At 46.1% G+C, this 27015-nt stretch overlaps 1 protein-coding gene across 1 annotated transcript in view; it reads left to right on the forward strand.

The window, feature by feature from the left end:
• The window catches only part of ROR2 (receptor tyrosine kinase like orphan receptor 2), a 223257-nt gene that overhangs the window by 174869 nt on the left and 21373 nt on the right, over positions 1 to 27015 (forward strand). Inside the window, exons 3-4 of the mRNA XM_066368409.1 lie at positions 15924 to 16211; positions 17009 to 17039. Of these exons, the coding sequence (XP_066224506.1) occupies positions 15924 to 16211; positions 17009 to 17039 (319 nt within the window). The remainder of the gene's footprint in view (positions 1 to 15923; positions 16212 to 17008; positions 17040 to 27015) is intronic.

Raw genomic sequence — 27015 nt, forward strand, 5'->3', positions numbered from 1 at the left:
ATTAAAAGGTGGAGATTTATTAATATACCAGCCACATATGACTGACATGGGGCATTGCAGACCCAACTTGTGCAGCCCCAAATGTATCTCAGAGGCTGGTTATATATCCTTTGACCACATATAGGTTGGGGGAGCATGACAGCATGACACAATCATTAACAAGATTATAACATTTGTCTAGGGGATTTAAAAACGTTTAAAACTTTCAAGGTAACATAATCAAAGACATTCACAAATCTTTTAGTGTCTATCTCTTCTTCTTTTCCTAGAGGTACATGTTAATCTCAGATTCCAGGAAGGGAGGGAGTTAAAATCAGTGTGGGGTGGTATGTAAATTATGTCTCTTATAGAAAGGGAAAGGAAGTTCTTTAGATAACCTTAATCCTTTCAGAGAACTAAAATCAAATAACCCAGTCCTCCTTGTAAGTCAGGAGATATCTATATCCTTTTCCCTCCATTTTCCAAAGAAAAGACAGGACAGAAAGCCTGACTTTTCCTCTTTAAAATGGCGTTGCCAATACTAAGTTTTACAGTTCTCTGGCACCTTACTATATATAATACATTCCCCACTGGTTTTATATCCTGAGTCAAATCCTTGACCATATTAATGAGGTGCATGAGGCAATCCTTAATTTTTATAAATTTTCTTAATTATTCAGAAATAATTGGCTTTTATAAAAATTTATTTTCTTCCTTTCTCTGTCAAGAGTATTTCCATACCCTATCCCATGGGTAGTCAACCTTTTTATACCTACCGCCCACTTTTGTATCTCTTAGTAGCAAAATTTTCTAATCGCCCACCGGTTCCTCAGTAATGGTGATTTATAAAGTAGGGAAGTGGCCCTGGCCGATTGGCTCAGCGGTAGAGCGTCGGCCTGGTGTGCGGGGGACCCGGGTTCGATTCCCAGCCAGGGCACATAGGAGAAGCGCCCATTTGCTTCTCCACCCCCCCCTCCTTCCTCTCTGTCTCTCTCTTCCCCTCCCACAGCCAAGGCTCCATTGGAGCAAAGATGGCCCGGGCGCTGGGGATGGCTCCTTGGCCTCTGCCCCAGGTGCTAGAGTGGCTCTGGTCGTGGCAGGGCGATGCCCCGGAGGGGCAGAGCATCGCCCCCTGGTGGGCAGAGCATCACCCCTGGTGGGCATGCCGGGTGGATCCCGGTCGGGCGCATGCGGGAGTCTGTCTGACTGTCTCTTCCCGTTTCCAGCTTCAAAAAAAAGAAATAAATAAAAATAAAGTAGGGAAGTAACTTTACTTTATAAAATTTATAAAGCAGAGTTACAGTAAGTTAAAGCAAATAATAATAATTACTTACCAAGTACTTTATGTTAGATTTTTGCTGTTTGGCAGAATAAATCTTTATAAAACAATTTACTATAGTTAAATCTACTTTTTATTTATACTATGGTTGCTCCACTACTGCCCACTATGAAAGCCTAAATGCCCACTAGTGGGCGGTAGGGACTGGGTTGACTACCACTGCCCTATACCTTTGTTTACTAAAATTATACAACTTTTTTTTTTTTTCTGAAGCTGGAAACGGGAGGCAGTCAGACAGACTCCCGCATGCGCCTGACTGGGATCCACCCGGCATGCCCACCAGGGGGCGGTGCTCTGCCCATCTGGGGCATTGCTCTTTTGCAACCAGAGCCACTCTAGCACTTGAGGCAGAGGCCATAGAGCCATCCTCAACACCTGGGCCAACTTTGCTCCAATGGAGCCTTGGCTGGGGGAGGGGAAGAGAGAGACAGAGAGGAAGGAGAGGGGGAGGGGTGGAGAAGCAGATGGGTGTTTCTCTTGTGTGCCCTGGCCGGGAATCGAACCCGAGACTCCTGCACGCCAGGCCGACGCTCTACCACTGAGCCAACTGGCCAGGGCCTCTACAACTTTTTTTTAGTTAGAATTCTTAAAAAATCTTAACCTTTAGTGACAACCAAGCTGGCTTTCTTTTTACCCCAGTTTCCCTTCTTCCTCAAAGTCTGATTAAAAGGGAGTCCTTAGTGAGTTTCTTTATGCATTAGCCATACGTAGATCAACCAGCTTCTGGTTTGTGGCTGGAGTAGAGCATGCCGTCCTCCTCAGGGTTAACTTACAAGGGCTGGTTGGGTCAGTCTCCACTGTCCACGAGGATGTCTCTGCTGGGACTGCAGGTTTCAGCCGGCTATGGTGGACCCAGGTGGGCATGCCTTTTACCTTGGCAGCAGTGGGAGTGGTCAGGATCACAGTGTGTACACCTGTCCATGTGGGAGTCAGTCCTTGAGTGATGTATTTCTTTACCGGACTGAGTCCCCAGGGTGAAAAGGAATGTACCGGGTCTCCTGGCAGTGCTGGAAGTGTCTCTTGGACAGTCTTTTGAACAGTCTGAGTAATTTACAGACCCTGCAAGTACTTAAGGAAGGAGTGGTTATGTTTCCTTTATGATTTGATTTATGCATTCTATTTGCCCTGAACCTTTGGGGCCTGTGGGCACAATGTAACTTCAAATTAGATTCTAATTAATATTGGGTTCCCTTCCTGATAGCTGTGAGATTTTGGACACAAATGCAGGCCCAACACTAGAATAGGCAAGCTAAATCTGGAAAGAATTCTACACAGCAACTTCCTAACAACTGTTGCTGTGGCCCTACTCCCAGTAGGAAAAGCTTCTATTTATCTGTTAATTATTTCATTAAGGTCTGTTTCTAAATGTTTACCTGGGAAAGTTCCTCTTTCTCTGTTTCTTTTCATAATTTCCTTACTTTGCTTAATATTTACTTGGACATAAACTAAACACTCAGATATGCCTTCTGTAATAGCTTCTAATTCTGGCCCTTTTAATTATTCCTTTCCTGCTGGCAAAACCTTTTTCTAATTGGTTGCTAATAAACCTTTAGTAACAAGGGTTTTAGTGGAGTTTCTAAAAATCCCACTGGTTTTAGATAGTATCTTCATACTTATTTGAATTCCTATATTCCTATGTTCTGATTCTGAGGCAGACTGGAAAAATATAAACTAAACAACAAAATTAAAATGGCCAGTGCTAACAGATACTATAACAAGTGTCCTAATACAATGAAGTGATTAAAGCCAATTAGATTATTAAATAAAGTCTTAACTAATACAACAGGATCTAAAATAAAATTCTTACAGTCTTAAATGTCCTTAACATGTTAATGTAATTTCAGCAAGTCCATGTTGACACGCTATTACTGCTTCATTTATTTGTAAATGTAACCCAACCCCACTCCAGTCTGAGAACTGTCCCAAGGAGCAGGAGTCACACATATTCAGGAAAAGTCCACAGGGCACTGGAGTTGTGGTCACACTTTCACACTTTGCAGTTAGAGTTCAGGTCCTAATGACCACTGCTTCTAGTTGGCAATGATTCAGGTAGATTGGAAAAGCTGTCGGCTGCATGTATGGAGATGGAGCTTTTGTTTTCTTTAAATTGGAGAGATGAACCTAGGGGGCCTTTCCTTGGAGCTCTGCAACCATGCGTAATGAAGAGAACCTTGGGATACAATATGCTGGGTGGCAGAGGTAAATTTGTCTAAATTAGGAGCAGGTCCCAGACTAAAATAGGCATGGGGCATTGAGACAAGAGGAATAAAGGAGACACTATACATTAAACAATGCAGCAGAAAATAGGACTATCAGTACCCACAACAGAGATCTTTGAGGGATAAATAAAACCCGAATACTTAGGCAAGGCATACTAAGTGGCCCTCATGTCCATAAGAAACAAGATCAGTTTACCTGCTACTTGGAAGAAATACCCTAGGCTCGTCCATAGTGTCGTGAGATGGGGCCAATGGCCATGGGCACCTTTAGCCTTCAGTGCCAAGTCCCAGCATGCTGGGCAAGGTCAGGTCACAGGTAGCTGGAGCAGGGCTAGAAGAGACTGACCCCTCCCTTCAATGAGCAAGGGGGCAGCTTACCTTCCAGTGTCCCTTTTTCCCACAACAAAGGTATGTCCTTGGTGGGGGGGGGGGGCGAGAAGCCTGGCAGGCCTTAGCTCAATGACTTCTTTTCCATTCTTGAAGCAGGGTCCTGATGGAGTCCTATGAAGCCCCTTCGGAGCATCGGAGCCTTTAAGGGTGTATGCCAAGAGCTGGTATTTTACCTAATCTCTTTTTGGCTCTATTTGCCTTTTCTGTTCCTCCTTTGGTCATTATAGACCTTAAAAGCTATGCTCAGAAGATCTCGCTGAGGGGCTTGAGGGTTCTTACCTGCTTATATGAACTTTTTTCCATATATCTTGAACTGATTGGAGAAAGACAAAAACAGCGTTATTGGCTGGTTCAAATAAAAGAGGGTAGAAGTTTGCAGGAAAAAACAGGTTTGGTGTCTCCTTTAGGATTCCTGAGTCTCTCCGCTGCTGAATAACGCAGTACATTAGCATTCGAAATGTTAGGCTAATCAATAGTAATATTTGTCTCTCTGGGTTTTGGTGATCTAACACTGAACAATACTGATTCAAAAATGATAAAAAACCAAACATTACATAAAAAGACATTGTTAACAATCATTACATATTCCCTAAATATCCAAACCAAGATTTCAACATCACAGGGCTATGAAACAGCAAATAAAAAGGAGAATTAACAAAAATGACTTTGAAATAACATATACAATTTTAATATAGAAAATATTTTTCTCATAATTTTCACACTCCAGTGGGGGACACCAAGCCATTAATCCCAACCCATGGAGGGCCTACACGACCCCTATGTCCTAGGGAGGGGAAGGGGAGAGGCAGCCGGAGGGCCTGTCCCTGATAATCCCATCCCCGATAATCCTGTTACTCATGATTCCATCACTCATTCTGGAGTTGCAATTTATTTCAAGGAACTGATAACTAGCAGGGTCCACAACCATGGTTTGTTAATTTCTAAACCTTTTTACCTGGCCCTGTTTCCTTTTCTTTTTCTAAGATTGTTCTAAAGCAAAGTTCTAATCTTTAATGCTATTCCTACCCTGTATTTTCCAAAGGGGGAAAACTTCTTCTGGTCAGTAGGTGTTTATCTGAATATCTGAAATTAGTTTCTATTCTATTCTTTCTCCAGTCACCTCACCCTTAGTATTTTCTGTCACCTTCCTCTAGCGCCCTTCCCCTGCTGCTCCACCCACAGCACATCCCAGCCCTGCTTTCTTTCTCACCCAAGCCGCTTATGTGCCAGCCCTTCCCCCCAGAGGCTGGAGAAACACTTCCCTTGGCTGCTTGTAACACGGGACATTTATTTTTCTAATGCCCTTTTTTTTTGCAATATGCACAATGATTCTTTCCTAGCAGAGTTCTATTTTTTCTCAAATCTTTTTCTTTCCCTCTTTTTATATTTTGTTCTCTTGGAGGCCCCTTGCCTTTAAAAGAAGCTGTTTCTTGAAGTGCTGTTACTGCCACTTTAGTTATTTTTTTATCCTGTTTCAGACTCAAGTCTGGCCTGACTAGGAAGACGTGGAACCCTCTCTGTATCTAGCATGCTTTTAGCCACTGTGGCAGATTCATTGTTAAATTTAGCCATTGATCAATGTATGGAAACTGATCGGGGTGGCCTGGATCCTCAGTTACGATGTTCCAAACTGCCCTTACTAGCCGGAGATTAAAAGTCCCAGCCAATGGCCATCTAACCCCGAAGGCGGGCCATTCTGATTCAGAGAGAGTGCAAAGCCTTCTTTTGGACCATTTAATTCTATACCCACTGTTGTCTCCATAAGCTTCTTGAAAGTGCTTCAGGAGACAACCTAAAGGGGTCCTCTGTGTAATGGCCCCTCCTCCCATATTTAATAGCTAGGGCCACCAATTTACAAAATTGAAACTGTCCTGGAAAATTCAGGAATTAGCACACCAATAAAAGCAAAATAGCCTGACTTGTGGTGGCACAGTGGGATAAAGTGTCGACCTGGAACACTGAGGGTTGCTGGTTTGAAACCTTGGGCTTGCCTGGTCAAGGCACATATGGGAGTTGATGCTTCCTGCTCCTCCCCTTCTCTCTCTCTCTCTCTCTCTCTCAAAATCAATCAATAAAATATTTTTTTAAAAAAGCAAAAAAGATAAGACAAACAATAACTAGCACTCAGAATAAAGGATGTTTGACCATAGGGGTATTAATTATTACATAAGACAAGGGGAAGGAGCCAACAGAAGAGAATAATTTCTTCAAGGCAGAAGTCTGACAGAGTGCTCTGAAGCTATAGGTCTTGGATCCAAGAAAGATATGTAACGAAGAGAATCTACAGCACAGACAATTGACTAGTTAAGATTGCATTCTAGTTTTAAGCCAGAAACCTCCAATTTTGACACAAGAATTTAAACCAGGCTTTAAAATAAGACACATTTAAACATTAAACAAAGACTTCACATACACAAATTACAAATCAAGAAATTTAAATGAGTGTGCTTTACTTATTCCAATGAAAATTATCCCAGAGATTTTCCTGACAGAGACAAAACAGATTACTTCACACAGCTCAATAGACAAAGGAAGGGGTTCTCCCTAGTGGCCTCCCAGGTGCATAGCACCAGAGATTTCCACTTACATATCAATCACTCGGGTTTTAAACAGAAACATTAAAAGCAAAGAACGAGATCTGACAAACACAAACATGTCTCTGGAAGTCAAAGGCAAGATCAATCAACCTGGTTAATTCAGTCTCCACTGATGCAGTGCGATGTGAGACTGATTAATCTTGGCCTATTCAATTCCCATCATGCCTTCCTAGAGCACAAACGAAGAAGATGTGTCTGGAAGTCCAAGGCGAGATTGATTAACCTGGCTAACTCAGTCTCCACTGATGCAGTGCGATGTGAGACTGATTAGTCGTGGCCAATTCAATCCCCATTATGCCTTCCTAGAGCACAAATGACATCCCCACTAATGTCTTTTACTGAGAGCACAACTAAATGCCTCTGGAAGTTCGGGGCTAGCTCAGTCCCCTCTAATTGTCTTCCTAGAACGTGAACAGATGTACAAACAAAAATAGACATCTTTGGAAGCCCGAGGCAGAACTGATCAACCTGGTTGACTCAGTTCCCACTAGTTGTCTTCCTAGAGTATGAATAAATGTGCAAACACAAATGGACATCTTTTCCGGAGTGCAACCAGACGTCTCCCAGCAGAGCTCATGGTGGGGACCTAAAATCTCTCCACTGACATCTCGGTCTTGGAGAGCCGACTGCGAGAGTGTGACCGCATCTGGTCCTCTATGCAATGGTCCAAATTGACCAGTCCCAAACAGAAAAGCTATAACTCAGAACAAAAGAAAAGCTAGAATTCAGTAAAGCAAAAGCGTTGCTTTATCGACCTCCTTGATTTCTCTGCCAAATCGTACAAATTGTTGAATTTGGGAACCGGGATTGTCTACCGAAGAACTGTCCAAACCCACAGGAAAACAGGGAGCCCTGAAAACATCTCAGATGGTGCCTCTCTTTGAGATTCCAGTGGGGTCAGGCAGCCCTCCGGAGAGACCAGCTGATTTGGGGTGTCTCTACCCGTGACGCTGAACACCGTATCCCGGACGAGCCCCCAAATGTTGCAAAGTACCGTACCCCTAAATGTTGTAAAGTACCATACCTCACTTCCACGGGTTTATGAAGAGACACCAAGTCCAGATGAATTTTGAAGGGTTTTATTAAAGGAGGAAATTTATTAATATGCTGGCTGCATATGACTGACATGGGCATTGCAGACCTGTAAAGCCAGTAGGCATGGTCACCATCACAGCTGCCTGGCCCATGCAGGTTCGCATTAGATTCGGACAAATGGTAATGAAACAACAGAGCCAAGAACTGGTGGGCCATTACCTTTAATCCTAGCTTGCACCCAGTAGGCAAGTAAAAACACACACTGGGCTCCAAAACCCACTCATTCAGTGCTCACAAAGCTACTGACTTATCCGAGTTTTCTAGAATCAAAGGTATTCACCTCTGTTCCTCATCTCCTTCTTTCTACCTGCACAAACTCTGCTCAAACTGACTTCTCCTTCAGCACTCCGCCATCTTGGCTTCTTCACCTCTCCTCCATGTGGCCTTTTTCTGCTCTGCTTTCTCTACTCTCTTCTCTAATGCTAATCATTCTTCCCCCAGAACAATGTGATCTCTCTTCCTTTTAAAACCTTTTGGCGCAAAAGCTCTCCCCCACCACATATAACATAATCACGCCCATCCCAAGCAAGAAGGGCAATTAATATTATAACCTGGGTGATGGGCTTCCACCTGGGCAGTGTTATCTTTAACAAAGTGAGCATAATATATTTTATCTGCCCAACAAGACTGAAATCGTGCAACCCCAAATATATCTCAGAGGCTGGTTATATACCCTTTGACTACATACAGGTTGGGAGGGCATGACAGCATGACACAATCATTAACACAATTATAACATTTGTCTAGGGGATTTAAAAAAATGTTAAAACTTTCAAGGTAACACAATGGTGATGTCATTTTACATATCAAAATACATTCATAAACCTTTTATTTATTTATTTTTATTTTTTAAATGTCTTCTGGTAGATCTTTTTTTTCTTTTTAGATTTTGTGTATTCATTTTTTTGAGAGAGGAGACAGAGAGAGAGAGAAGGAGGGGAGGAGCAGAAAGCATCAACTCCCATATGTGCGTTGACCAGGCAAGCCTGGGGTTTTGAACCTGCGACCTCAGCGTTCCAGGTTGACACTTTTACCCACTGTGCCACCACAGGTCAGGCCATTCATATATCTTTTAGTGTCTATCTCTCTTCCTTTGCCAAGAGGTACATGTTAATCTCAGGATTCCAGGAAGGGAGGGAGGGAGCTAAAATCAGTGTAGGGTGGTATGTAAATTTTGTCTCTTATAGAAAGGGAAAGGAAGCTCTTCAGATAACCTTAGTTCTTTCAGAGAACTAAAACCAAATGACCCAGTTCTCCTTGTAAGTCAGGAGACTTTCGTATCCTTCTCCCTCCATTTTCCAAAGAAAGGACAGGACAGAAAGCCTGACTTTTCCTCTTTAAAATGGCGTTGCCAATACTAAGTTTTACAGTTCTCTGGCACCTTACCACAGTTAGTACAAGCCCTATGGTTTTTTTCTTTGATTTGAAGGAGAGAGAGAGTTCAAAGGGAGATGGCGGTTAGTGGAGAGAAGCATCAACTCATTGTTCCACTCAGTTCCATTTAGTTGTGTACTCATTGTTTGCTTCTCATATGTGCCCCGACCGGGGATCAAACCTGCAACCTAGGCATGCCGGGATGATGCTTTATCCACTGAACCACCCGGCCAGGATCAAACCCCATGTCAGCACCTAGGGGAAATGACCCTGAGAGGTGAAATGGCCCGCAGTGAATGAATCCCCAAGGGAGAGAGCAGTATGCTGTGTCACCTCTGGGGACTTTCCGTCTTTCATTTTGGCCTCCAGTGAATTAATGACGGTCAAAAATGATGAACCAAACTAACTTGGACACCCTCCCTCTTAAATTACATGCAAGAGCTCACTCAGGCATTAGCTAAACATGTATGGGTGTCGATGAACTTGTCAGAGGGGCGGAGAGCAGCCTGGGAGCAGGAAGGAAATGGGACTGTCACGGGCCGGACACGGGGCAGAAGCCATGTGAGGTGGTCCTGCTCTGCTGGCAGCCTTAGAGAATGGCCCATGTGTCCTGGAAAAAAGTCTACCTGAGGCAAAGAGCTAGACTGCAGGTGTCATGCAGTTTTGCTAGGGGCGTGCAGCAGTGACCGGTGGTATCACCAGGTGACCATAGAGCAGATGTGGACGCACCTTTGGGAGCTGGGGAAGAGGGGTGGCAATAAGACACGGGCACCTCAGCATAGCTGATGCGGGCCAGGGGCACCTGCACGTGTGTCAGGTCCTCCAGCACCCGAGGCTGGACCAGCGCCCAGACCCCGGAGGCTCCCCTCAACCCAGGAACAGGACGATCCTGAGTGAGATGTCATGGGGAAAAAATACACTCAAGTTTCACTGGGAATTGGGTTGGGACAAAAATCAAGTTTGGTTTTAGGAAAATGAAGGCATGCATATTTCTTGTGCCCTAATACAAGGCCTGTGACATATCAGCCCTGCTACTGAACCTGTGCTGCTGAACTCAGCTGCTTTGGAGCTTTGGGTTTTGATGTTGATCCAGGAGGCACCCCAGGGGGGCTGGAGAAGAAGGGGGCCCTGGCTGAGCCTCTGCAGAAAGCTGGGACGCCTGGGGGCTGCTGTCCACTTCTCCCGCCCGCCCGGGGGTGCCTCAGCCCTGACTCCAAGTGGGAAACGTGTTTTCCCCACGAGAACTCAGACTTGGGCCTGCACGTGCCCCGGAGTTCGCCTGGGAACTTGGCAGTGCCTGTCGCTGGGACCCAGTGCTCAAGGGGTTCCCACAGGAAAGCCGGCCGGATGGGGACAAATTACAGGGCACACTTGGAGAGGCCCGCGGTGGGTGGTGAGTGAGCAAACCGTGAAGTCAGAAGGATTAGAAGCAAGGAAGAAGTGGATTTGAGAAGGAGCCAGAGACCCTGTGGACAGTTACAGTCGATGACATGGGAAACTCAATACAGAGGCTAACTCGTAGACAGTGCGTAGCTGAAGATAATAATTAAAAAAAAAAAAGTAGGACTCATAAATGTAGGCAGAGGACACGAGGAATCATGTATGGAAGTTCAGAGTGGGTTTGGAGTGAGATTCCAAAGGAGCAGTGACGGGGAGAGGCGAGACAGTGCATCCTGAGGGTTTGGTAGAGGATTTTATGAAAGGCGCAAATTCTCAGAGGTTGGGAATGTCACCAAGGCCCCGAGGAGGCGAAAATGAAAATAAATTCACAGCAGTATTTGGAAATGGCAAACAGAAAGGGGAAACATGAAAAGTAGCCCTGTTGGGCAGATAAAATGTATTATGCTCACTTTGTTAAAGATTACGCTGCCCACGAGGAGGCCGTCGCCCAGGTGATATTAATGTGTGTCTCTGTGGGCAGATAGAATCCTTGTAGCCTGGGGCTTGGTTTTGGGATTAAGCCTTTCCCACCCCTTTTGATGTGGGGCGGTACAATCCAATCATGCCTCAGAAGTGACTTTGTATTAGAGACTTCCATATTTTGTATATTGGATTAGAGGTTGTGAAGTTACAATATAAAATGGGGGTAGACTACATGAGGGCTGGTGCTCTTGGTTCCTGGGATTAGCATTAGAGAGCAGAGAAAGGCCACGTGGAGGAGGCCAGGAGAAGCAGCCAAGATGGCGGAGTGCTGAGTGAGATGCCAGTTTGTGGCTCCATTGTTTCTTTACCGACTGTCCGAATCCAATGCGAACCTGCATGGGCCGGGCTGCTCTGATGGTGGCTCTGGCCATGGATACTGGCTTTACAAGCCCTCTTAAAAAAAGAAAGGTCAGGTTACTTGGAAAAGAGCAACAGGCAGGACTTAACAGTAAATGCAAGAACTGGAGGACGAGAATGGGACCGCCAGCCTAGCCTCCTGCACCAGGTAAGCTCTTACACACGAGGGTAAAAGTAACAAGTGCTTTTAGACCAAGACTGAGTGGTTCAGCCTCAGCGCTTGACCCGGGGAGGTGGGTGTCCTTTGGGAGGAGCTCAGCTGCACCAGGAGGGAGGCATCAGACACAAGCGGTGTTGACAGGAAAGGACTTGGCAGACAGGTCAGCAAATCTGAATGGCTCTGTTAGTAACAATCATCAATAGTGATGACCACAGGGGCTTAAAAATGAAGTGTAACTTCACCTTGGGAAGCAGGAACTCAAAGCCTCTTACCCTATCTTGACCTAAAGCATTGTGTATGATGGGCAGATAAAATATATTATGCTCCCTTTGTTAAAGATGGCGCTGCTCACATGGAAGCCTGTCGCCCAGGTGATATTAATGTGTGTTGGGGGCGGGCTGTGGGCAGGCAGGATCCTTGTAGCCTGGGGCTTGGTTTTAGGACTAAGCCTTTCCTACCCTTTTTGATGTGGGGTGGTACAATCCCATCATGTCTCAGATAAGTGACTTTGTATTAGTGACTTCCCTATTTTGTATATTGGATTAAAGGTTTAGATTTCTACAATATAAAATGGGGGCAGAACAGGAGCTTGTTCTCGTGGTTCCTGAGATTATCATTAGAGGAGAGAGCAGAGAGGAGAGAAAGGCCACGTGGAGGAGGCCAGGAGAAGCAGCCAAGATGGCGGAGTGTTGAGTGAGAAGCCAGTTTGTGCAGAGTTTGTGCAGGGAGAAGGAAGGAGATGGGGAACATAGGTGAATTAAGTCTGGTGAGCTAGAAGCCTTTGATTCTAGGAAACTCGGATAAGTCAGTAGCTTTGTGAGCACTGAATGAGTGGGTTTTGGAGCCCAGTGTGTGTTTTACTTGCCCGCCGGGTGCAAGCTAGGATTAAAGATGATGGCCCACCAGTTTTTGGCTCCGTTGTTTCATTACCGACTGTCCGAATCCAATGCGAACCTGCATGGGCCAGGCAGCTGTGATAGTGGCCGTGCCTACTGGCTTTACAGCACATGTCTGCTGGGAAGCCATGGTGTGTCATGTGTACAGATGAGAATTATAACTGTACTGTACTTAACACCAAGGGAAGAGGTCGTTGTGACTTTAATATGTCATTTGCTATTTTATATTTCCTAGTGTACATTTCATGTTATGCAGATCTTAATGAAACATCTGAATATTATGCAGCTTGAAAGTACTTCACATGCATTTCTCTGATTAAGGTGGGCTCTGGCCAGAACACAATAAAACAATGCATTTGTGATACTCTGGGTCTGGTACAGCCGAGACCGTATCAGAGTCACCCCTCAGACTGTCCAGTCAGAGTTGATGCTGTGTTCAGAGACACGGGGTCTCGTGCAGGCACCTCCGGCGTGCAGGTCTTCCCAAGTTGATCTGGTGCAGTGGAGTTGGTGAAGAGTGTTCACCCTGAATGTGACTGTTGGGCGGATAAAATGTATTATGCTCACTTTGTTAAAGATAACACGAGGAGGCAGTCGCCCAGGTGATATTAATGTGTGTTGGAGATCGTTGTAACCTGGGGCTTGGTTTTGGGATTAAGCCTTTCCCACCCTTTTTGCTGTAGGGCGGTACAATCCAATCATGCCTCAGAGAAGTGACTTTGTATTAGAGACTACCCTATTTTGTATATTGGATTAAAGGTTGTGAAGCTACACTATAAAATAGGGGTAGAACGGGAACTTGCCGCTGGGTTCCTGAGGTTAGCATGAGAGAGCGGAGAGAGTAGAGCCAGCAGCTAAAGGAGGCCACGTGGAGGAGGCCAGGAGAAGCAGCCAAGATGGCGGAGTGCTGAGTGAGATGCCAGTTTGTGTAGAGTTTGTATCTGGGATAAGGATGCAGATGGGGAACCGAGGAGAAGAAGGCTGGTGAGCTAGAAACCTTTGATTCTAGGAAACTCGGATAAGTCAGTGGCTTTGTGAGCCCTGAGTGTGACTGGGTTTTGGAGCCCAGTGTGTATTTTTACTTGCCCGCCGGGTGCAAGGTAGGATTAAAGGCTATGGCCCATCAGTTTTTGGCTCCGCTGTTTCTTTACCGACTGTCCGAATCCAATGCGAACCTGCATGGGCCAGGCGGCTGTGATAGTGGCCCCGGCCGTGCCTGCTGGCTTTACAGTGACCCTGCTTGATTGAGAAGGGAGGAGTGTCATTGACATTTCAGCTACCGTCCAGCTTGGGGTCATCCATCAGAATTCTCCTCGACACGTTAACTCAGTGCTTCGAGAAAAGGGTTGGCTGGGAAGGAATCAAGGTAGAGCCTGATATTATTTATTAACAATAATAGTCGTAAATAATAATCAGTATGAATTAGGGACACCTCTTCAGACACCTCTCCAATCTCCTTTTGGAAAGGAAAACCCATTTCATCTTGTAACCCACAGTCTCCCCCATCAGTTACCTCCACCCACCCAGTGTGAAGGGCGAGCCATCACTCATCCTGTGAAACTTGCCCCAGGGCTCACTAGAAATCCTGCAATGTTCTATCCAGTTGTATCAGTCATAGCAGAGATATGCCATCTTTCAGTCTTTTAACTTAAAAAAAAAAAAAAAAGAATTAAGGACCAACCGGAATGTGTTTTATAATCATTTTCAGATTGAGCTGTTATCTCAGTTTGTCTGAAGTGAGTTCATCTCCTGATGATTGATTGTCTTGTCTGTCTAGCCTTGTTTATAGGTTGTGGAATTTTATCAGGAGTGTTTATCTTAAGAGAGAGTACCTCCCCAGCCCTGGACCCATCTCACAAAGGCTCGTGTGCACGCGCGCACACACACACACACACACACACACAGCGCCCGGGGCAGCATTTCCCGCCCTGCTCCCTCTGTATTCCGGGTCCTTCCCTGTAGGATGTGAGCCTTGGATGGCTCCTTCCTGCCTCTGACCCAGGGGCAGTGGGGCAGAGACATCAGCCCTGCTCAGACTTGTCATTCTCGTGCTCCTTAGGCCAGTGATGAGCTTGTATGTGAGGATGTCCTGTGGTGTGCCAGTGGGGGGGGGCGGGGGGCTTGCTGAGCATGAATTCATATCATAACTTACTGAGGTTAGATTTTGAGTCTGAAAAGAGGAGTATAGGAGATCCTCATTCTTTGTGGATTGATTTCACGTTAGTGAGTTCGCCCACTCCCTAAAGTGAACTTGTAACTGCAGATCTGTACTCACGCACTTTTAATGGTCATTCACAGACGTGCCCAGAGCAAGGAAAACGCTGAACTGCCCACCACACGCATCCCCAGCTAAGGTTAAAGGAGGCAACACTCCACTTGTTGCGGCTCATACCCAAACAAGTGTCCTTTTCATGGTCTGTGGCCCCACGATTTCACTTTTTAAAGTGCCCCTGGTGATGGTGCTGACGTGCTGTCTGGTGTTCCTGAGTGTAAAGCCGGTAGCCAAGGCCACCATCACAGCCACCTGGCCCATGCAGGTTTGCATTAGATTCGGACAGACAGTAATGAAATAATGGAGCCAAGAACTGTGGGCCATCATCTTTAATCCCAGCTCACACCCTGCGGGTAAGCAAAAACACACACTGGGCTCCAAAACCCACTCATTCGAGTTTCCTAGAATTAAAGGTTTCTAGCTCACCAGACTTATTCACCTCTGTTCCCCATCTCCTTCCCTTTCCCTGCACAAACTCTGCACACACTGGTTTCTCTCTTAGCACTCCACCATCTTGGCTACTTCTCCTGGCTTCCTCCGCGTGGCCTCTCTCTCTCTCCTCTCTAATGCTAATCTCAGGAACCGAGAGAGAGCCAGCTCCCGGTCTGCCCCACTTTATAGTATAGATTCAAAACCTTTAATCCAATATACAAATAAGGAAGTCTCTGATACAAAGTCACTCATCTGAGTCATAATGGGATTCCTTATGAGAATGCACCACCTTACATCAAAAAAGGTGGGAAAGGCTTAGTTCTAAAACCAAGCCCCAAGCTACAAGGATCCTGCCTGCCCACAGCCCGCCCCCAACACACATTGATATAATCATGCCCATCCCAAGCAAGAAGGGCAGTTAATATTACCTGGGTGACGGGCTTCCACTTGGGCAGCACCATCTTTAACAAAGTGAGCATAATATATTTTATCTGCTCAACACTGAGTGAGGCGGCTGAGGCGTCCCTTGCGGAGAAAGCATGTGAGCTAGATGAGCTTCCTTCGAGGGTGGCCGTGAACTCAATGTTAGTGAGTCAACAGTCTGTATTAAATAAGGTGTCTTCAAACAGAAATGGACGTGAAACAAGGTTATGTATTGTTCAGTTGATGGAAGTGCTGTGACCACAAGTGTGGTCACAGCAGTGATGCTGTATTCCTTAATTCAGGGTTTGCAGGAACATTCGAGAGCGCAGTCACCGCCGGTAATGAGACCGGACAGTCCGTGTGTGGGAGAAATCAATGCCACCCCTGGCAGCTCCCAGAAAGAGCCCGAGTGGCCCTTCCTCCGGCCCTCACTGAGGTTTGCTCTTTTGTGATGCTCTTCTCGGCAGGTTACTTTCTGAACTTCCTGGAGCCAGTGAACAATATCACCATCGTCCAAGGCCAGACGGCAATTCTGCACTGCAAGGTGGCCGGCAACCCACCGCCCAGCGTGCGGTGGCTGAAGAACGACGCTCCCGTCGTGCAGGAGCCCCGGCGTGTCATCATCCGGAAGACGGAGTACGGCTCTCGGCTGCGAATCCAAGACCTGGACACGACAGACACCGGCTACTACCAGTGCGTGGCCACCAATGGGATGAAGACCATTACCGCCACTGGCGTCCTGTTCGTGCGGCTCGGTGAGTGGGGACCGTCTGGGCCAGTCATTGTGCAGCTAGGAGCTTCACAGCCACCGAGTGGGAGATTGATTTGCAGTTTGAAACTGAGCACACACCCACCTGCAGAGAGGGAATCAATAAAGCTGTTTCCCGGGGCCTTCCCGTGGTGCGCGAGGCCCGGCCTGACCTGCTCCGCATTCACTAGTAAGAAAAGGGAACAGACATGGATGGAGGTTACACTGAATGCAGAACATAATCCCAGGCACAAAGTGAGTTGCGGGACTTAGCAGGCAGGTCATGTGTCACAAAGTCACCCTGCGGGGAGGCTGCCACACACAGCCTGGGGGCCCCCGCGGGCTCAGCGCCGGCCAGCCCCACCGACACCGGGCTCAGCCGAGGGGGAGGTGAGAGCCAGTGCAATGGCAGTTCTGTACTCTTGTGCTTATTCAGTGGCTGGAATGAATGTGTCCCCCTTTCATCCCCGTGGTGAGAAGGTCCTTGCAATGCCTCAGCCTGTCACATAAACGTCATGCCTCTCTGTCACTGATTAGTAAAATAGATCTTGTGAATCAAGGTTAGATGAGGAGAAAGGGAAAGACAGTAAAAAGTCCAAAAATATGTCCAGATGTTTCTGCATAAAGAGAAAGTGCCTCCCCCCTCCCATGGGGCTTGCGGTCTCCCAGTCCCTGGCACAGCACCCAGAGCTGAGGGCAGAGCCGAGGACGGTTTTCCACAAAGGGGTGTCCTGGGCTGGAGTGGGGAAAAAGGTTGATTCCAAGTCATGAAGTATTAATAACATGTTCTTTTATCCTTTTTAGGGCCAACACACAGTCCAAATCATAATTTTCAGTAAGTATCTCTTTTCCTCAAATCATTTTCTCATTCTCTGAAGGTTTCCGTTATGTAAGAACCCAGATTTTCAATCCAACACACACACATGTCTTTGCTGAATTTGCTGGAAGCTGGCCGGACTTCACACAAAGATGGCAGTGCATTTGCTGTGGGCTGGAAAACTATTCTATTTCCAGTTAGCGTTGGGAAAAATGTTGTGAAAGTAGACATTGGAGGTTCCTTACATCTGCCATGACCCTCCAGGCACCTGGAAGAGTAGCCGCAAGCAGACCAGCGTGTGCTGGTCCAAACACATTTGGAACCAGGGAGGGAGTTCTCCCTGAAATGCCAGCGCCATCCACAGCCAGAGGCAGGGTCTCAGGCCCGCTTCAGTTGAGAGCAGACGGAGGCACAGAGCCTGTCTCAGGGTCTTCCCTGGGCCGTGAACTCGGGCCTGTTTCCCTGTGCACTGTGGGAAGGTTCCCTCCAGACCTCCCATAGAGTGCCTAGAGTAACCCTCAGCGCCTGTGTTTGGGTGGCAGTGGCGGCTAGATTCCTCTTCCTACACAGACATACCCAAGGACCGCAGCTTCACTGCCAGCATTCTAGAGGACACAGATGCTGTGCTGGCTTGCTGAGCTGTCTTCACACGTCTCTGTCCCTTGGTGCCTCATAAACACTGCCCCTGGGGCACGAGAGGGGAGGCCGGGCCCTGAACACACAGCAGGCGCCTCTGTACAGGCAGATTTGGGAAACGGTCTGTGTTTGGCAATAGTGCTGAAGTGTTTCTGTTTAATAGTCACTCCAGCGTATGAGGAGGAGAGAAGCCGCATAAAGGGAACATCTATGAGGCTTCATTTTTTTAAATTATTATTTATTTTTAAGGAGAGGCAGGGAGGCAGAAAGACAGACTCCCTCCCACATGTACCTGGACTGGGATCCACCCGGCAAGCCCACTAGGGGGCGTTGCTCCATTGCTCAGCAACAGAGCCATTTTTTTTAGCACATGAGCCAGAGACCATGGAGCCATCCCCAGCAGCAGGGGCCAACCTGCTCCAATGGAGCCATGGCTGCCGGAGGAGAGAGAGAGAGAGAGAGAGAGAGAAGGGGAGGGAGAGGGCTGGAGAAGCAGAAGAGTACTTTTATGTGCCCTGACCAGAATCAAATCTGAGACATCCACAGGCCTGGCCAATGCTCTACCACTAAGCCAACTGCCTAGAGTACTATGAGGCTTTAGAAATGGTGTAAATAATTTCATATGAATTACTCTTTTCTTAATATTTATATCATAATTTATATGATTTAAATATACAAGCATATGCAATATATTTGAATGAAATTTACATATAATTACTATAATGTAATTTATTGAATATATAAATATCAAATACATGTACATAACAAAAACTTGTATAAAAATGTAACTTTTTACACTTATTTTCTTCTCATTTTTAATTATGGATTAAATCAACACATTTGTGCAGATAGTTAGGGCACTTCTGGTAAAGTGGTACTTCACCCCCTCCCATCCCTGCAGCCTGTACCCCATGGTCCCTCGTCATGTGGATGTGCCAGAGCGGGCCTTTCTCAGCTTTGGGTCCTGTATGTGCCTAGAGAGATGCAGCATCTCACTTTTCTCCTTAAATGACATTATACTTGACTTGTTTAATTAACCATGTCAGTACCCTTTTTTTTTTTTTTACAAAGACAGCGAGTCAGAGAGAGGGACAGATAGAGACAGGCAGGAACGGAGAGAGATGAGAAGCATCAATCATCAGTTTTTCGTTGCGACACCTTAGTTGTTCATTGATTGCTTTCTCATATGTGCCTTGACCACGGGCCTTCAGCAAACCGAGTAACCCCTTGCTCGAGCCAGCGACCTTGGGTCCAAGCTGGTGAGCTTTGCTCAAACCAGATAAGCCCGCACTCAAGCTGGCGACCTCGGGGTCTCGAACCTGGGTCCTCTGCATCCCAGTCCGAAGCTCTATCCACTGCGCCACCGCCTGGTCAGGCACCGTGTCAGTACCTTTTAAATTCCCCTGTGTGTCTTTCTCTCTGACCATGGAACGCATGGCTCTTCCTGTTGTACCCATGTCCTCAGGGGCCTGCCTGCTGTGTCTCGGGGCTGGTGGACAGTTTCTAGGGGGAGCCTGGAGATGGAGCCGGGAAGGGCACGCGTGGGTGTGCGTGGCACACTTCCTGTTTCTCCTTGTCTCTGACTTGGCTCTGCTCCTCCAAAGGGAGGGAACTGCTGTGGCGGCCCCTCCCTTCCCCGTCGCCCCTGAGGCTGCTGGGTACATGTTTCCTGACACTACGCCTTCTCTTTGTCAGCTGTCTTCACAGTCCTTGCCTGTTGTCCTTATACTATTTCTTAATGAATTTTAACAGTGATTTGTCTCACTTCTTGATAACATAGAAATTTAAATTTTCTGCCCTTTGTCAGTTATGGGTTTCCATGTGTTTTATTATAGAATACTCTTAACTTCCTTAACAAACTCCAGAGATATTTTTATTGGAATTGCTGTGAATTTTTAGATGCATTTTATATGAAAATGTTATTATTTAAGTGAACTGCCAAGGACCACTTTCTCCATGCTTTAAGATATCCTTTTTTCCTAACATTTACTGTGAAAATCTTCAAACATGGAAGAGTAGAAAGAATTTTATAGTGAACATCCAATACGTACGCCTACCAATCGGACCCTACCATTTACTTTAATTACACAGTGCTACCTTTATTGCTTCCCTTCACATCCATCTCCACCCACCAATGTGCCTGATTTAAAAAAATTTTTTTATTCATTTTTTAGAGAGTGGAGAAAGAGAGAGAGAGAGAAGGGGGGAGGAGCAGGAAGCATCAACTCCCTTATGTGCCTTGACCAGGCAAGCCCAGGGTTTCAAACTGGCAACCTCAGCGGTCCAGGTGGATGCTTTATCCACTGTGCCATCATAGGCCAGGCCGGATTTTCTTGATTTGTTTCACAAATTGCAGATATTCATACATTCATCATGAGATGTTTTTCAGCATGTAAATCCTTGACAAGAGTTCAGTATCTGCACATTCTTGTTTTTGTTTTTAGTTAACTCACATACAGTGAAATGCACAAATCTTAAGCATTCCACTAATAGGGTCCAACACGCAAACACCTCTGCCGCCCCAGCCCCTACCAGGCACAGAACATTCCTCTCACTCTCAGAAGTTGCATCAGGCGACTTCCTCCTCCATTCTCCTCCTCCCCTAGGCAACCACTGTTCTGATTTGTCCTACCGTGGGCTAGTTTTACATGTTTTAGAACTTCGTGGAAATGAAACCCTACAGAACGGAGACCCTGAATCCTTACTTGGCATTGTCTTCAAGACTCATCCCTCTTGTATGTGTGTTGGGAGGTCCCTGCCTTTTTTGTGACCGACTAGTGTTCCATCGTATGACTGTGCCTGTCGGTGTTCCCCTCTGCTGGTGAGCTCCTGAGCAGACTGTATCTTCTCATTGATATGAATCAGCTGTGATGATTTCTCAGCCAAATCTGTGGCGTGTGGACTTATATTTTGATTTTTGCTAGGTAAACACCTGGGAGTAGAATTGCTCTTTTATAGGGTGTGTGTATACTGAGCTTTGTACGAAGTACCACCTTCTCCAGAGGTGGCTGCACCCCTTTGCCCTCCCACTGGCAAGTAGAGTCCTGGTCACCGTGCACAGTCTCCAGCATTTGGTCTGGTTGATCTTTTTTTTTTTTTTTTTTTTTTTTAACAGAGTCAGAGAGAGAGTCAGAGAGAGGGATAGACAGACAGGGACGGAGAGATGAGAAGCATCAATCATTAGTTTTTCATTGCGCGTTGCAACACTTTAATTGTTCATTGATTGCTTTCTCATATGTGCCTTGACCGTGGGCCTTCAGCAGACCGTGTCGGGCCGTGCTGGGGGCCCACCCCTTGCTCGAGCCAGTGACCTTGGGTCCAAGCTGGTGAGCCTTGCTCAAACCAGATGAGCCCGCGCTCAAGCTGGTGACCTCAGGGTCTCGATACTGGGTCTTCCGCATCCCAGTCCGACGCTCTATCCACTGCGCCACCGCCCAGTCAGGCGGGTTGATCTTTTTAATTGGAACCATTCTGGCATGTATTGTCCATGAAATACTTATGCTTTGTGAACTTCATTGTAGGTAAATTTTGGTTCAGGTGATCTTTATGTTAGCTAATGTCTTGAAAAAGTACTTTTGGTTAGTCATTTTAAATTTTCAAACAAATGCATTTAAAATGATAAAGTTTTGGAAACGGCCATCTTCTAGTAACTTGCCAGAATGACCAACACAAAGGGAAAGAGTTGGGGCACCTGTCCTACGTTCACGAGGCCTTTTAGGAAACATGGAGTTGTTCTTTGGGACACAAACGTGAATCTGCCAGACAGGTGATATTGTAGACGACAAGGGAATGGGCACTGTTCAAGAAGGAATGCCCCGCAAGTGTTCCCACGGCAAAACTGGAAGAGTCGACAGCGTCACCCAGCATGTGGTGGGCACTGTCGTGAACAAACAAGGGCAGAGTTCTTGCCAGGAGAATTAATGTGCATATTGAGTGCATTAAGCACTCTGAGTGCCGAGTTAGCTTCCTGAAACATGTGAAGGGAAGTGATCAGGAAGAGAAGGAAGCCAAAGGGAAGGCGCCTGGGTTCCACTGAAGCGCCAGCCTGCTCCGCCCAGAGGTGGACTTAGAACCGATGGAAAGGGGCCCGAGCTGCTGGAACCCGTTTCCTGTGAATCCAGAGCATGACATGTGTAAAAAAAAGACCCCACTGTATTGATAAAACTCTCTCTCTTAATTGAGTAGAAATGTGGTGCCCCTTATCCTCAATATATGTGTGTATATGTGTGCATTGCTCACAAATATTAGGGGATATTTCAAAATTAATATGAAGCAATAAAAAAAGAAGCATTTGATTTTTTTTTTTGTTAAACAAGAACATTAGAAAAGCAAACGACAAGTCAAAGAAAGTTGTTCGATTATGCAAATGAGATGCAAAACCAACTTATTTCATTGATGAAAATGCACTATACAAAAGGCTAAAAGTACTGGGGTATCTGCACATTGCCGATCCTCTAATTTTTGTGAGCAGTGTGTGTGTGTGTGTGTGTGTGTGTGTAATAAAAGTATAAAAGTTTCTTCTGAGTACCATTTTGGCTCCATCTTCCCCTCCCCCAGCCTCCACCCCTGGCCCCAGGCACATAGGCTATTATTTTCTCTGATTTTTGTTGCATTATTAGCAGTAAATTTGCAATGTTTGTTACTTTTGATAGTTTAAGGTTTTCTTTGTGACCAATTAGATATGGTCAATTTTTTTTTAATATGTCCTTATTGTTTGAACAAAATACACATTTTCTGGTGATGACCACACAAATCTAGATTTATATTTAGATCACCTATGTTAAGTATGTTGTTAAAAATATCTTTTTTTTTTTTTGGTCCACATGGGCTGAAACTATGAAAGTCATCCATACCCATTCTGGATTTGCCCATCTCTTATCAGTTTTCTATTTTTTAAATGTGTGGAGGTTCTTAAATACCTACAGGTTTGAGGGTGTACAGATTTTGTTTTGTTTTCTTTTAGTCCCTATTAACGCTTTCTCCCTTGAGTTTAGTTTGTTAGATAACATTGTTGCACCAACTGTCTCTTTATTTGCATTTGCTACAAAGCTCTACTATTCCTGTCCCACTTTTTCCCCTAGCCCTTTTGTGTTCTGTCTTAACATAGGTCTCTGCTACATAGCATTCAAGTACATTTTTTTGGAGGTTGGTGAGAAGGGTTTTCCAATCTGGAAGTTCATGTTAATACACGCAGTTGTGCTCCCTTTAACAGACACACGGCATTCCATGGCGTGAGTCAGCCCAGCTCGCACTGGCCGCGTGCCTGCTGAGGGAAGTGGTGGTTTTCACGGATGCAGACCATCTTACGTGAACGTCTGCTACGTCTGCGCGTCTCTGTGGGCGAGAGTCCTCCAGTGATAGAGGCCGGGGACTAGAATTGCAGGCCTGCACCTCCTACCTCGACCAGGCTGTCCTCCCAAGGGGCCCGGGGCTTCCTGGGTCCCCAGCAGAGTGCAGGTTGTCATCTAGCATATGATATTATCAGAACTTCAGATTTTGCCACTGTCTTGGGTGTCCAATAGTGATTTATGGTAATTTCACCATAGATTAGGCCAGTGAATGGTGGAGTTGAACATAACGTTTGTTGGTTGAATAGCTACCGAATTGCGCGCTCGTGTACATTTTACCCCCTTGATTGAGGATTTCATACCTGCAAATTCTGTTACTCACTAAAATTTCTTTGGAACCCCAAAATTGATACTCAGGGTGCTTTCATGGTCGCTTACGGACACATGCAGAGTAGTCTCCCAAGGCACATGTGAGCTTGTGTCTTTTCGGAGGTCTACTTATATTTCTTGCTTCCTGGTGCTGATGTGTGTAACGGCCCTGAGCACGGTGCTGACGCACCGTCTGCTGTCCGTCCATAGCGCGAAGGAGTCTGTGACGTGCCTCACGTATGTGTTAGATGAGGCAGGCGTCACAGGGCTGCTGGCTGGGAGCTCACTGGTAATATCACACAAACAGAAGCGCACGTAAAACCAGGTTGCGTATCGATCGATTCATGAAAATGATTTGACCTCTCGTAGCAAGCTTTCTCTGTTTTTCTACTAGGAGCAACGGCTTAGTATTTGCGAATTTGATGGTTATAATGACTTCATAGACAATAACCAGAGTACTGTATTTTGTTCATATTTCATTAGGCTATTTGTCTTTTCCATATTGATCTGCAAGAGTTTTAAAATGTATTCTAGCCCTGGCCGGTTGGCTCAGCGGTAGAGCGTCGGCCTAGCGTGCGGAGGACCCGGGTTCGATTCCCGGCCAGGGCACACAGGAGAAGCGCCCATTTGCTTCTCCACCCCTCCGCCGCGCTTTCCTCTCTGTCTCTCTCTTCCCCTCCCGCAGCCAAGGCTCCATTGGAGCAAACATGGCCCGGGCGCTGGGGATGGCTCCTCGGCCTCTGCCCCAGGCGCTAGAGTGGCTCTGGTCGCAATATGGCGACGCCCAGGATGGGCAGAGCATCACCCCCTGGTGGGCAGAGCGCCGCCCCATGGTGGGCGTGCCGGGTGGATCCCGGTCGGGCGCATGCGGGAGTCTGTCTGACTGTCTCTCCCTGTTTCCAGCTTCAGAAAAAAAAAAAAAAAAAAATGAAAAAAAAAAAATGTATTCTAGATATAATTTCTATATAGTTTTTACTCCATCTGTAACTGATTTTATGCTGGTTATAACTGGGGTGCTGTAATATTTTTCCATCTCAATGGCCTAATGCCTTGGGTACCATCTAATGAATAACCACATTTGTCATCAATAAACTTACTGTGACCTCTGTCCTGTGTGAAATTTCCATACATGCAGATCTGCTTCTAGGCACTCTATTCTCATCCAGTAGCTTCTGTACCTGGAATAAGGCCACAATATTCTGACAGTCTAGCTTTATAATGTATCTTGCTATATACAGGGTGGGGCAAAATAGGCTTAAAGTTGTTTGTATGGAGGATAATACAATAATTAAGAAATAATAATACAAGAATAAACTTAATGTGCATATCACAACGGTAAGCCTAACTTTTGCCTACCCTGAATACAGAAATAGTCTCACTTACTACAGTGGGCTGAATTCTTTCTCCCCCGAATTCATAGTTTGAAGCTTAATCTCCCCCTGCTTCCACCCCCTATTGGGCTGCATTAGAGATAGGGCCTTTAACAGGGTTATTGGGTTAAATGAGGTCGATCCTAAGGGTGGAGCCATGATCTGGCAGGACTAATGTCCTTATAAGATGAGGAAACTTCAGAGATCTCTCTCTCTCTCTCTCTCTCTCTCTCTCTCTCTCTCTCTCTGTCACACGAGGCGCCCATCTGAGAGCTAGGAACCGAACACATAGATAAGCACTTTGATATTGACATTTTCAGCTTCCAGAACTGTGAGAAATCAGTGTTTGTTGTTTAAGTCAATGTTTTCCAACTGTTGGTCTGCCAGAAATTTCATGCTGTCCAGCAACAGAGTCAGCTACCCTTATATTGTATGAAGATTACAGACTCAGTGATTTTAGTTGAATTCGCTTATGCTCAGGGTGATTTCTGCCTTAGTGGTCCCCAAAATAATTCTCCTACAATATTTTCACCTGTCCTCAAGTGTAGAAAGGTTGAAAACCACTGGTTTAAGTCACTCCATCTCATATTTGTTTGGCAGCCTGAGCTGACTAGTACCTCTGCCTGGTTACTGTATCATTTTTCTAAATTATCTTGACTGTTGTCTTTGACTCTTCCATATGAATTTTATCAGTTTGTGTTTTCAGTGGAATTCCCTAGAAGTTTGATTTTTGCATTTACTTTTGCAGATACAGGGTGGTGGTGTAGTTTTTCTCTTTTCTTTTCCTTTCCTTTCCTTTTTTTTTTTTTTTTATTAACTGAGAAATGGAGAGGATGAGAGACAGACTCCTGCATGCGCCCCAACCAGGATCCACCTGGCAAACCCACCAAGGGGCAATGCTCTGACCATCTGGTGCTGTTGCTCTGTTGCTCAGCAACCAAACTATTTTAGCACCTGAGGCAGAGGCCATGGAGCTACCCTCAGCGCCCAGGGCCAACTTGCTCGAACCATTCTAGCCATGGCTGCAGGAGGGGGAGAGAGAGAGAGAGAGAGAGAGAGAGAGAGAAGGGGGTGGGTAGAGAAGCAGATTGTTGTTTCTCCTGTGTGCCCTGACCAGGAATCAAACCTGGGACTTCCATACACCAGGTGGATGCTCTACTGCTGAGCCAACTGGCCAGGGCATTTTTCTCCTTTTGATATCACTATTATGCTGCCTTAACCGAGTCCCTGTTATTAAGTAACTTAACAGTTCTAGACTGAACTCCACGTGGTTAGGATGAGTTCATCTTTCAGTAGCTCCACTGATCTACCTTTGGGTTGGCAGGTGACTTTTGAGCCCTACCTTGTACCCTGAGGCACTAGCCCTTTGGCAGTTGTCTCTGGGCGACCACTGTGTTTTCTCCCCATTGACTGTGATTGTGTTTCAGTAGAGTAACCTCCATCTCCTTTGTGACGTCTCTGGAAGTTACCCAGAACAAAGGCAGAAAGGGAAAATCGATTGGCTTAAACCAGAATCATTCACAAGTTCTCTGCTTTTGTCAACTGAACATCACCAGCTTACTCTGTTCTGGGATTGCTGTCTGGGGCCCTTTCCTGAGAAAATGCACAGCAGTCAGAGGTCTCATTGTTGGTCCTGTGGTGTATCCTGCCCCTGCAAATGGGTAGTTGCCCTGTGAGTCGTAACATAGCCTTGGCTGATCCTGTGTACAGCGTCTCAACGTTGGGACATGCCACTATTGGTTCTGAAATTCGAACAGGAGGGGTCGCAGGTGATTCACCCCTTCCAAGCTCGTCACTCTCCTTCCTCATTGCTGCCCTCACACATCCACTCATGGGGACACCAGCAGTGTGGTGGACATCAGTTTGTGTGTGTTGAGGGAGGTGAGGGAAGGAAATCCTTGCAGGTTAAGGGAGTCACTTCTGTTCTTTTCTTAACACCCATTTGCAGGGGGTAGGGTGAGGGGGTAAATGGAGCATGAAAGTTTTAAGAACAGGCTGTTTCCCTGCAAATGTAGGTTCAGAGACAGGGTTATTACTGCTTATGCGGGTAGTGTTTTGGGAATGCAAGGGGATTAATGCGAGGCTGTGTGTCTCCTGTATCATATACGGATTTCATTTCTATCTGCTCTTCTAAAAAGTGGTTCATTTTCAGTTACCCCTACGAACGCTGAAAGGGTACCCTACTGGCATGGAAGTGGGCTGTGGGTGGGTGGTCAGCACAGGCGGGGTGTGCTCCCTGAAGCCTGAGCTTCGGACTTCCCTGCTGCCTGTGGTGCTGGGCCAACGTCATGGCCCACAGGTGTGAGCGCACATAAGGTGCTTCAACAAATG

Source organism: Saccopteryx leptura, chromosome 2 (genome assembly GCF_036850995.1).
Source record: "Saccopteryx leptura isolate mSacLep1 chromosome 2, mSacLep1_pri_phased_curated, whole genome shotgun sequence".
NCBI classification, from domain to species: Eukaryota; Metazoa; Chordata; class Mammalia; order Chiroptera; family Emballonuridae; genus Saccopteryx; species Saccopteryx leptura.